Raw genomic sequence first — 11,578 nt, 5'->3', positions numbered from 1 at the left:
TACTGTTCATCACTATTCATAAAAAATCTTTTGTTTTAAATTTGTTAAAATGAAACATAATTTATATGATATGATTATTTTATAATATCAATTACCATTTTAAGAAAATAAATTTTAAATCGATGTATAAATTGGATATTGGTTTTAGAAAATACGTTGACATTCGTAATCTTTATAGGTATAAATATACGGGTTACGGGTTTTACACGCAGAGAGAGCCTTCGTTAGCCAACAATTTTCTGATTAGATGCACAATGCAAGATTTATTCCAGCCTCTTACATCTTGCACCCCCAATCTTCCTTCAGATTTCATTAAACAGATTTTCTTCCAGCTAACTCTAGCACCTTTAGCAGGCAAATCAGACCCCTTCCAGAAAAACCGAGAACACAACTGTTTAACTTTACTGATAATCGCTTGTGGCAGAATAAGCTGTCTACACCAGTAGTTTGCTATGCTGAATAAAACAGAGCGAATGAGTTTAAGTCTTCCAGCAAAACTAAGGTGTCTATTAGCCCATAAGTTCAGTTTTGCCCTTAATTTGTCTATGAGGCATTGACATTCCTTCACAGCTAGCTTCATGGTAACCAATGGGACTCTCATATATCTAACCGGGAGGTTTCCCATATTGAAACCAGTAATCTTCTTGATAACATTACTCTGCTCAACAGAAATCCCAACATAATACATCTCATACTTGATGGTATTTAACTTCAACCCTGACATGGAGTAAAAAACATCTAACACATCTTGCACTCCAATGATAGAATCAATAGAACCCTTGCAAAAAATAAGCAGGTCATCCGCAAAGCAAAGGTGGGTGAGACCTATCCTCTTGCATTTAGGATGAAAATTAAAAACTCCCTTTGAAGCAGCCACATTCAGAAGATTGGACAATACATTCATAGCAAGGACAAAAATGTATGATGATAGGGGATCACCTTGTCTTCTACTACGAGCACCCCTAAAATACCAACAAGGCTGCCATTGAATACAATAGAGTAGCTAGGATTTGTAAAACAAGCCCAAATCCAGCTAATGAACTTCTCAGGTAGCCCCACAGCATACAAAATAACACCTACAAACTCCCAGTTTAAAGAATCAAAAGCCTTTTGTAAATCGATTTTAAGAGCACATCTTGGGGAGATTTTTTTCCTTACGTAACCCCTAACAATTTCCTGAGCTCGTATAGTATTATCTACTATGCTTCTCCCTTTCACAAAAGCAGACTGGTTCATAGAGATCATACCAGGAAAAACAGTGGATAGCCGACCCACTAAAATTCTAGTAACAGTCTTATATATCACAGAACAACAAGAAATGGGTCTAAAATCCTTTACCATGTTCGGATTAGAAATTTTAGGTACAAGAACAACAACTGTTGCATTAAAAGAATAGAGCATAAATGAGTTGTCCAAACAATACATGATGGCTTCCAGAAAATCTTCCCCAACTATAGGCCAATTTCTTTTGAAAAAGTAAGAATTATAACCATCTAGACCCGAGGATTTGTTATTCCCTTGTCCCCATATGGCCTCTTTAATCTCAGCATCAAAGACATCCTTACATAAAGTATCTGCTGCACCCCTAGGTAAGGAATAGCCAAGCATGTACTTGATGATTCTAACACTAATGCCCCAGTTGGTTCTTGAAGAATCTGATCACCTCATTTGACATGTCTTCAAAAATATCAAGCCTATCACCATTATGGTTATATAACACTCTAATTGTGTTGTTTTTCCTCTTACTAGTAACCATAGAATGGAAGAACCGGGTTCTTTGGTCACCATCCTTAATCAAATCTACTTTTGCTTTTTGCTTGTAGAAAAAATATTTCAGCCTCCTCAAGGACTTTTAATTCCCTTTCTAACATTTTCTAGATTTAAGTCGATATGTCTTTTCAAACTTCTGTAAGACCATCTCTCATACTAAGTTCCTATAAAAAAAAATTCATCTTTCTCCTAATTAAAAAGATTTAGGCCTACTCTGTTTATATAAAATTTTTGGATAGTTTGGTTCTAGAAAAATATTTTTTTTATTTTTCTTTTCAAAAAATAATTTTCATTTTTATATTTTTGAAAATTAGAAAACATGTATGTTTAATATAAATGAAAAATTGATTTCAAAAATAAAATTAATTAAAATATATTTGTATCTATTTTTTAAATAGAGATGAAAAATAATTATTAAATAATTATACATAAATTTAATATATGAGTTATGAAAATATAAAATAATAAAGTTGATAAGAAAATTTTCTAACACAAAAATTATTTTAGTTTATAATAATGATCTAATGTTAATGCATATTTAACATCAATTAAATTAAAAAAAATACACAAAAAATATGTTATAAACAAGAGCACAAAAAAAGTGATGTTAAAATAAAAAAAAAATATTTAGGGGTATTTAAGGCCCTTAAACTTTTGGAGAAAAAAAATTAGTGTAGCCCTTAAACATTTTTTTACACTTAATGTGACCCTAAAATTGAGGAAAAAATCAATATAACCCTTTAACAAACGGAATCAAACAATGATTGTCTCGATGCTTACTTGAAAGTGCACAAAGCTTACATAGCAATATACGATATTGATGTGATAGTTCATGATGTTATTGTGGTAGTACATTATGGATGATAATGTGGTACATTGGCTTAATTGGTTTTTTTTGCTAAGTTCGAAGGTTTAATTGATTCTTTTAGAAATTTAAAGACTTAATTAAATTTTTTAGAAAAATATTTTTTAAAAATTTTAAAATAAAATATAAATAATTATTATTATATTTAATACATTAAATATAAAAATAAATTATTTAAAAAATTTAGTTTAAGGACCAAATTGAGTGTAAAAACTTTTTAGGGACCATATTGATTTTTGCAAAAGTTTGAAGGTTTTAGATACCATTAAGTCAAAAATTGTTGTTAAAATGATTTGAATCATGCAAGTTAAGTTAAAAATCTAGGTCTCGTGTTTGCTAATTTTCAAATTTCCAAAATAATTTTAATTAAAATAATTAAACATTTTTTTATGTTTTCATATTTTTCACTGATTTTTGTTTTCATTTTCTAACAGTCATTTTCTAATTTTACAACCAAACATGTTTTCTTCAACGTTTTCTATTTTTTTTAAAAATGAAAATTAAATTATTCTCTATTTTTTAGAACAAAACCAACCTTATTATTTGATTACTAAGAATTCCACTCTTCAAAAATTTATTGTCAAATATAAATATTAATTTAATAAATCAGAATCCAACTAATTCTAATTAAAATTCGAATCAATATTTAAAAATTCAATTCTTTCAAGATATTGACTTTTAAAACTTAGTTTCAATTCTCACATATATAGGCAAAAGTGCCTAAATAATGTGGATGGGAAAGTTTATTTCCCAAAAAGATGTACTCAACCGATTAACTCCTCATATAGGGTGTTTTCTACAGTACAATGCCAAAGATCCCAAGATATCTCGACGTCTTAACCTTTGAAAATTAGTTGGAAATCTCGGCGTCTTTAGAGTGAATTCCCTTGTAGGAAATCAAGGCGTCTTTAGGAATTTAATGCAGAAAAAAAGTTACGTTTTTACACAAATATCACAAATTAATTACTTGCTAGATCCGTAAAATTTTCTGAAATAATGCCTAACAAGTAATTAATTTCTATTAGGGTGATATTTGTGTAAAAACACCAATTTTTTTCTTCATTAAAATCTTTAAATATGATTTTACAAATTATTTTATAACTCGACAAATTTTAGTTTTTGCATGAAATTACACAATACAATTATGTCTACCAATTATCACTTAACACTTTCTGATTCGTTTTTGACTCTTTCAAAATCTTATACGTATAGTATAGTCTAGGAAAACTTTGAGGGTAAGTAATTTAAAATATAAATAATTTTACGTATAGTATAGTCTAAGAAAACTTTGAGGGTAAATAATTTAAAATATAAATAATTTTATAAAAGTTTTATAACTAGTATTTATTTTTCAAAATCATATGTAATGTATGTGCCGCGCAAAATATTTTAATGAAGGAAAAAAAGTTAGTGTTTTTACACAAATATCATCATAACAGAAATTAATTAATTTTTCGATTAATTGTAAAACTTATCTTATGCATCTCCAATCTTACTAACACAGTTTACAACAATAAATTCTTTCATAACCGAATAACTATAGTTTAAACATATTTGGTGGGATCGATATTGTCTTTTTTTAGGCTTAAATGATCAAAATCTCAAGATCACACCTGTACAAATATATCAGAAAGATAATATCTTATCGATTAATGGGGATACCGACATATTAATCGAGAGTTCCTTCAATAACATTAATATATAATTTAAATTTCAACGTTTGTATTTCTTTTGGTATAATGCCAAAATTAGTCCTCAACATTTTTTTAAAATGATTATTTTGGTTCTATTTTTAAAAAATAAGAATAAGGGTCAAATTGACTATTCGGTCAAACATTAGCGGTATTTTTGCCTTAAAATAAAACGTTAGGGGGTTAAAATATTTTTTTCCTGAAGCATTTTGGCCTTCAACGTTTCATTTCAAGGTAAAAAAACCCCCTATTTTTGGAGCGTTAACCTTTTTTTAACCAACGATTTCCATTTATCGGAACGATCCTTAAGCTTTCTAGGGCTAGGAGGGGATCGATCCAACTTAATTTTAAAAGATCAAGTTTTAAAAACAAATTATTTGGAGTTGCCATTGAACTTTGGTTAGGTAGGTCGAATACCTAAAAATAACTTTTAAAATAAATTTTTAAGAAAAATTAAGTTAAAAGATAAAAATTGTCTGCTTTTAATCAGAAATTCATTTTCAAGGGTTCGAGAGTAGATTATGCTTAGAAAAGGATTAACACACCCACAACGCCTGAAACCTCTACTTATACGATTATACACCATCTTTATGTCGAAACTTGCAAATTCAAATATACATTTAAATTATGATCATTTTAAAAAAATTAAAAGGGGTATAATTTTGCACGAACAATCTTTGGAAACACCTTCCTTGTCAGTTAGGGTACATTTCCATAAATTTCCTATACAAAAAAGGATACTACTTTGTACGAACAACCCTCAAGTACATGATCGTTATCAGTTAATGTCTGTTCCCATAAGTCCCTAACACAAAATAATATTAACTTATATTTTAATAAATAACGTATATAAATATGATTTAAAATAATATTTAGTATAGAAAAATATGTATAAGTTTTATATAAAAAAATAAGGTACAAATATATAAAGTACATGAACTAAATGAGCATAAATATAAACATGGTAAAGAATGAGGACTAAAATGTAAATGATCAAAAGAATAAGCATTAAAATTATATAAATCATAAATGACATTCAGGACCAAAATAAATAAAATAGAAAGTAAAATGCATAAATTAAAATTGTTGGAAGCTAAAGGGTAAAAATGTAAAATGCTAAAAATTAATGGGCAGAAATGTAAATAACTTAAAATTAAATACTGAAATGTAAAAAGTAGAAATTAAAGAAAAAAACAGAAAACTATAGGGAATAAATGTAAATAAAAAATAAATAATCGAATAAAATAATGAGTTGGTAGTTAATTTTTAAAATTTTATTTGGACCATAATAATGCAGATCATACCCCAGAGCAGGTCACCACAAGGTCATAAATTAATTTGGAATATTTTTAAAGTTAGTAATTAGTGGTCAGCGATTAGAAAGTTACTAATTAACAGTTAAAGATTTACTCGGACCGTAAATAATGCGAGTCATACCCCATAGCAGGTCATCACAAGGTCGTATCGAGTTTTTACTAATAATATTATTAAAATAGGGACCAAATGCAATAAAATACAATTCAATAAGCAATTAGAATTAAACAAAATAATAAACTAAATAACTAAATTAAAACCAAATCAAAATAGTGAATCAAATTCAGAAGAATTAAAAAATGAAGCCCCAGGGTGATAACTCTCTAAAAGAGTTATTTTTAGGAGCACTTTTAGCCTAAGTTTAGTTTGATCTTAAGCATTTTTAGGAACATTTTAGGATTAATTTTAATTAGTTTTTATGATTCTTCATATTTATCTTTTGTGGGTTGCTTTGGCTAAAAATGAATTTTTAATGCTGAAAATATACATTGACACTGTAGCATTGTAAAAAATGTTGTGTAACATCCGATTGAAGATGATGATGATGCTGTGACATTCTAATGCTATGGAGCATCCCAATGTTGTGGAGAATCCAATGACTCAACTAACAATTGTGGAATTCTCTAGAATGGGACAACTATCCTGGACAGTTGTCAAAGGGCTGGATCATATCCGAAACGTGGAAGTAAACCACTGGAGGATCAAATTTTCTATTCACCTACAAATAGGGCACTTGCATGCTCATTTGGACAGACAAAATACACACCAAATTTCCAGAGAAAAATCCACAAGTACCTCTGCAACCATTTCCTTCACCTTATGGAAGCCTAAGCCCTTTGCCAGGGAATACTGCAGCAGAAAGGGAGCTCACAGAGTAGCATTGATCGTCAGCAAATCATTGTTCAAGCATTTCATCGAGAGCAGGGAGTGTTTGAATATACTTAAATTTGTATTGGATGATATTTGGATTTATGGTTTTATACTACTATGATTTTGTTTCTATGAGCTTGGATGATTAGAATATGAGTAGAAATATTTGTAATCAATGAATGATTATTTTAAATGTTTCTAGAAATAGATTTGTTTAACTTGCCATCTACTTTTGATAGCTTAGTGGATGCTGAGTAGCATTGTGCATACTGAAACGTATGCAGTCTAGTATTAAAGTATGCTGAGTAGCATTCATGAGAAATCTCAGTCTTTGGATGTGCAAAGCTTATAAAGCTGAAGTTGAAAATCAACACAATAAAAGAATTAAAAAAATCAGATCTGATCATGGTGCTAAGTACTATGATAGATATGATGACTCAAGTGAACAACGTCCAGGACCATTTACTAAATTCCTAAAGGAATGTGATATTTTCCCACAGTACACCATGTCAGGATCGTATGAATGGTGTAGCTGAGAGACGTAATAGAACTCTTAAAGATATGGTAAAGAGTATGATTGCTCAATCTAACTTACCTAAGTCTCTTTGGGGAGAATCATTAAAGAAAACAATTTACATTATGAATAGAGTACCCACTAAAGCATATGTAAAAATACCTTATGAGATTTGGACAAGTCAAAAGCCTAGTTTAAAGAACTTTCACATTTAAGGATGTCTAGCTGATGCAAGGCCTTATGGCCACATTAGAATAAATTGGACTCCAAAATAGTAAGCAACTACTTTATTGGCTATTCTGAGCGATATAGAAGCTATAAGTTTTATGATTCCACAATTAAGAAAATTTTTGAGACGAAAAATGTAATATTTTTTGAGGATGTTGAGTTTGGGGGAGAAATAAAATTAAAGGCATTGCTTTTGAGAATGAATTAATTTTAATTTAGTTCATACTATCAATTTTGATGGTGTTTAGGTTTCTATACCTATTAAACAAGAAGTGAATCCATAACCTCAACAAGATAATGTTGACCATCTCCCTATTCAAGATGAGGTAACTGTTCTAGAAGAACAAACTTAAAAACCTCAAAAGTAAGTGTCATTAAAGAGATCCACGAGACAAAGAACAAATGCTATTGTAATACCCCAACTCGTATCCGACCCGGATCCGAGTCTAAGGTGTCACATCAACTTTTAAAACCTTACTTGTTCAGAATAATGAAAAATCCCTGGTAAATAAACTTCATATTATTTCAAAATAAAAGTTTCTAACTTATCAGAGCATATATAATTCAAATCGTTTATATTACATGCCAACTACATCTAAAAGAATAAAATACATATCAAACACTTCTTTTCTGATCTGAACTTTGTAAGGAAGATGCTGACCTGTCTTGCTCCTCTTAGCTTCTCTTATCGCTTCTATAACCTACGTGTGAAACAATCACACGCTAAGTCTATGACTTAGTGAGATATATAAATACATATGTAATTAACAAATGCATGTACATATCATATAATACATATTCTACTTACACATAAATTCAAACCATGATAAACATGCTTATCATTACTTATTTTAGTATCATTAATTCATTTCTATCATATGATCATATACTTAACATGAACATATTATATAACCTTTAAATCACTTCAATACAAGCACAATTACTATAATCATATCATACACAAACATATAGTATCTTATATCACAATTACACATATGCATTTATTATCCTTATTATCATATGATCTTAATTTATCACTTATACATGTTATATATCACATATATCATTTTACGAGGAGCACACATATCATCATATAAAATTATTTATTCTCTTTAAAGCCCATGTATACTTGTGAGAACTAAAGATATGCGAGTACATTGAGGTTGTGCACATATGTTGTCACCACAGCTCGTATAAGTCCCACTGAGTGGCATGTGAAATATGTCCTGAATGACCTATGCATTTTTCCTGAATTACCACTGTATATGTCCCGAAGGACCACTATCCATATGTTCCGAAGAACATAGGTAACTGTCCATATGTCCCGAAGGACATAGGTAACCCTCGACTCTTGGAATGCCAACTATACCTCTAGCTCTCTTTACACATAACATAGGCATTATCATTATGTTATTTCACATATTTCTATAATCATATAGTTCACTTTCACCTGTTTTCTTATCTCTTGTGACCATATAATCATATAACTTTATATCATATTTCACATATTCATATCACATTTCATATGGTCACATAGTCACATAGTTCACTTCCATATAATTCACATATACATGTGCTCGTGTCATTTATTTTCATGTAATCACATATTTCCTTTAACATACTTTATATCTTGTACTCATATAATCATATCACTTATAATTTCTCTTTCATATATCTCAACTAACTGAATCTCAATTCACATGTAGTTTCCTAACTTATTCCTATTAAGATTATTTAACATAAACCAATAATTTTGTGTATCCTATAAGTAAATACTATCTATTTGGTCTCACCCTTCCATTTACTCATATAAATTATTTCTATTAATTCAATTTTACATAACTCCTATATTATAGTTTCCTTTGAGTATATAATTTTTTCCTAAATTAATTATTTTTAAATTTCGTATCATCTATTATATTCAAGTCTCCTCATTAATATACTATTTTCATTTAGTCATATAACTTAATTATATTGATTCCTATAACTGATCACATATATCATTTAACATGTGTAGTCATCTATCATATAACTTATTTGTATGGTTCAATTCCTATAAACTTCTCATATGATTTCCTATATTCATTGTGCTACACTTTATATCATTTAAAACCCTACATATTTTAAATTATACTTCCATTTATACAATTCCTTATATCTCTATTATCGTTTATCATGTCACATAGATTCCATACATTCACATAATCATGTAACATATGTAACCACATATATCGTTTACACCCATTCACTATTATACTAACATGTATCCATGTATATCATATAACCGATGCAATAAGCATTAACACACATACATCATGTCAAACATATACTCCTATTATGAATTCATACATCATGTTATAGGAAATAGACTTATCGCAAGTCTTATTTCCATGAAACATCATATAATAACTAACATGCACTCACCTGACCTCACTAATCAATACCGATCTCTTATCTATCCCCCCGATCGATCTTACTTGTCAATGGTTCCGGAATTCGTTTAGGCTCTGTATCTACATAATTATACATTATAAGGCAATTATTAGATACCTACACCTTGTAATTCGATACTAACAACTTAAACGAACTTAATAAAACAATATTCACTTTTTTCCTTTAGGGGGTATCAGTACCCTTACTGGGGTATCGGTACCCTCATTACGTTCTGTGATTCTTTTTGTTTTAGAGGGTATCGATACCGGTTGAATGGGTATCGATACCCCTAGCCCAGAAATCACATTTTAGCACTAAAATTCCTTCATTCCATCTCAAACACTTCATATTTCAACCCCTTTTATATCCTTAACTTGCATACACTTACTTAAACCAATTAATTTGCATTCAATATGTAACACCCCAACCCATATCCTACACGGATACAAGTCCGAGATGTCACATTGACATTTTAAAATTTTATTCTTGCAAAATAATAGAACATTTGAACTCTTTTTAAGAAAATACGATAATATATTGTTGAATCATGTTTGTTATAACCAATTTAAGAAAATATATGTTTTTATGAATAGTAAAATATGGTATGAAAAGTGAACAATATCGTATGAACAATAGTGAACAGTGAAAATTTTTGAATATCGTTTGTGTATCGATGTACTGCTACAGTGCATCGATGTACTGCTACAGTAACTTCGACAAAATACATATAAATTCATAAAAATCCGAGTTTTCATTTGTATAAAAATTCCATTTACATATACACATTTAAAACATTGCAAAACTCTATCATATGATTTTACAAACCGATTAGAATAAATCGGATTTAAACCGTTACTTACATGTCAACCACTATCCTTATTACAAAATACACACTATACATTTCTTTTCTGATCTGATCTTTGGAAATGAGAACTGACCTGTCTTGCATAACTTTTATCAATCTTCCTCTTCTCAGAACCTACGTGTAAAACAATCACACGTTAAGTCATTGACTTAATGAGGCATGAAAACATATGATATTACTCTACTCATATTAATGCATAAACAATTAATACTATCATATCATATAAAAGTATATACCATTTACAATACTTATCAGTACTCATATTATATTCATTAATTCCTTTATATCATGTAAGTATATACTGAACCTTTCTATACTCACCATCGAGCATCCATATCATTTTACAACAGAGCACACATAGTATCATATCAAGTTTTTTTATTGTCTTTAAGGTATGCCAGTAAATTGAGGTTGTGAACTACTATGCTGTCACCACAGCTCATATAAATGTCCCGAATGACCTATCCAGAGGTCATAAAGAACCTCGACAACTGTCCATAGGTCCCGAAGAACCTAGGTAAACTGTCCATATGTTCCTTAGAACATAGGTATACTGTTCATATGTCCCGAAAGACATAGGTAATTCTGTCCATATGTTCTGTAGAACATAGGTATACTGTCCATATGTCCTGAAAGACATTGGTAATTATGTCCATATGTTCCGTAGAACATAGGGATACTGTCCATATATCCCGAAAGACATAGGTAATTCTGTCCATATGTTCCGTAGAACATACGTATACTGTCCAAATGTCCCGAAAGACATAGGTAATTCTTCAACTCTTGGCATGTCAACTATACCACTAGCTCTCATATTACATAACATGGGCATTATCATTTATAACATTTCATATAACTTGTTATTTCTCTTCTTTCACATACCACATGTATGTGTAAGCATATATTTCATATTACATATAATCCGTAAATCATTTCATATGGCTTATATCATTTCTCATTTGTTCATGTACGTATGTCATTTCTTATTCACATATGTTCATATATATACATCACATAGCACGTAGAAT

The 11,578-nt window shown here is 29.6% G+C and overlaps 1 protein-coding gene across 1 annotated transcript; it reads right to left on the bottom strand.

Moving 5' to 3' along the window:
* Window positions 1-202: 202 nt before the first annotated feature.
* Window positions 203-1,608, bottom strand: LOC120155901. Its single transcript, XM_039167364.1, has 2 exons — window positions 940-1,608; window positions 203-778 (listed from the first exon to the last, which is right to left on the bottom strand). Exons 1-2 carry the CDS (start codon window positions 1,606-1,608, stop codon window positions 203-205), a joined length of 1,245 nt encoding a protein of 414 aa, XP_039023295.1.
* Window positions 1,609-11,578: the final 9,970 nt, after the last annotated feature.

This window comes from Hibiscus syriacus, unplaced genomic scaffold (genome assembly GCF_006381635.1).
Source record: "Hibiscus syriacus cultivar Baekdansim isolate YM2019G1 unplaced genomic scaffold, ASM638163v2 tig00111208_pilon, whole genome shotgun sequence".
In the NCBI taxonomy this organism is placed as follows: Eukaryota; Viridiplantae; Streptophyta; class Magnoliopsida; order Malvales; family Malvaceae; genus Hibiscus; species Hibiscus syriacus.
Note: the sequence above shows the minus strand (reverse complement) of the source record. Positions and strands in the feature narration are given on the sequence as shown.

Bases quoted from the DNA above. Each gene is read 5' to 3' on its own strand.
- LOC120155901 (XM_039167364.1), bottom strand. From the start codon at position 1,608: ATGCTTGGCTATTCCTTACCTAGGGGTGCAGCAGATACTTTATGTAAG. The intron at 779-939 runs GTGATCCCCTAT...ATTTTTTGCAAG, and splicing joins TGCTCGTAGTAGAAGACAAG to GGTTCTATTGATTCTATCAT.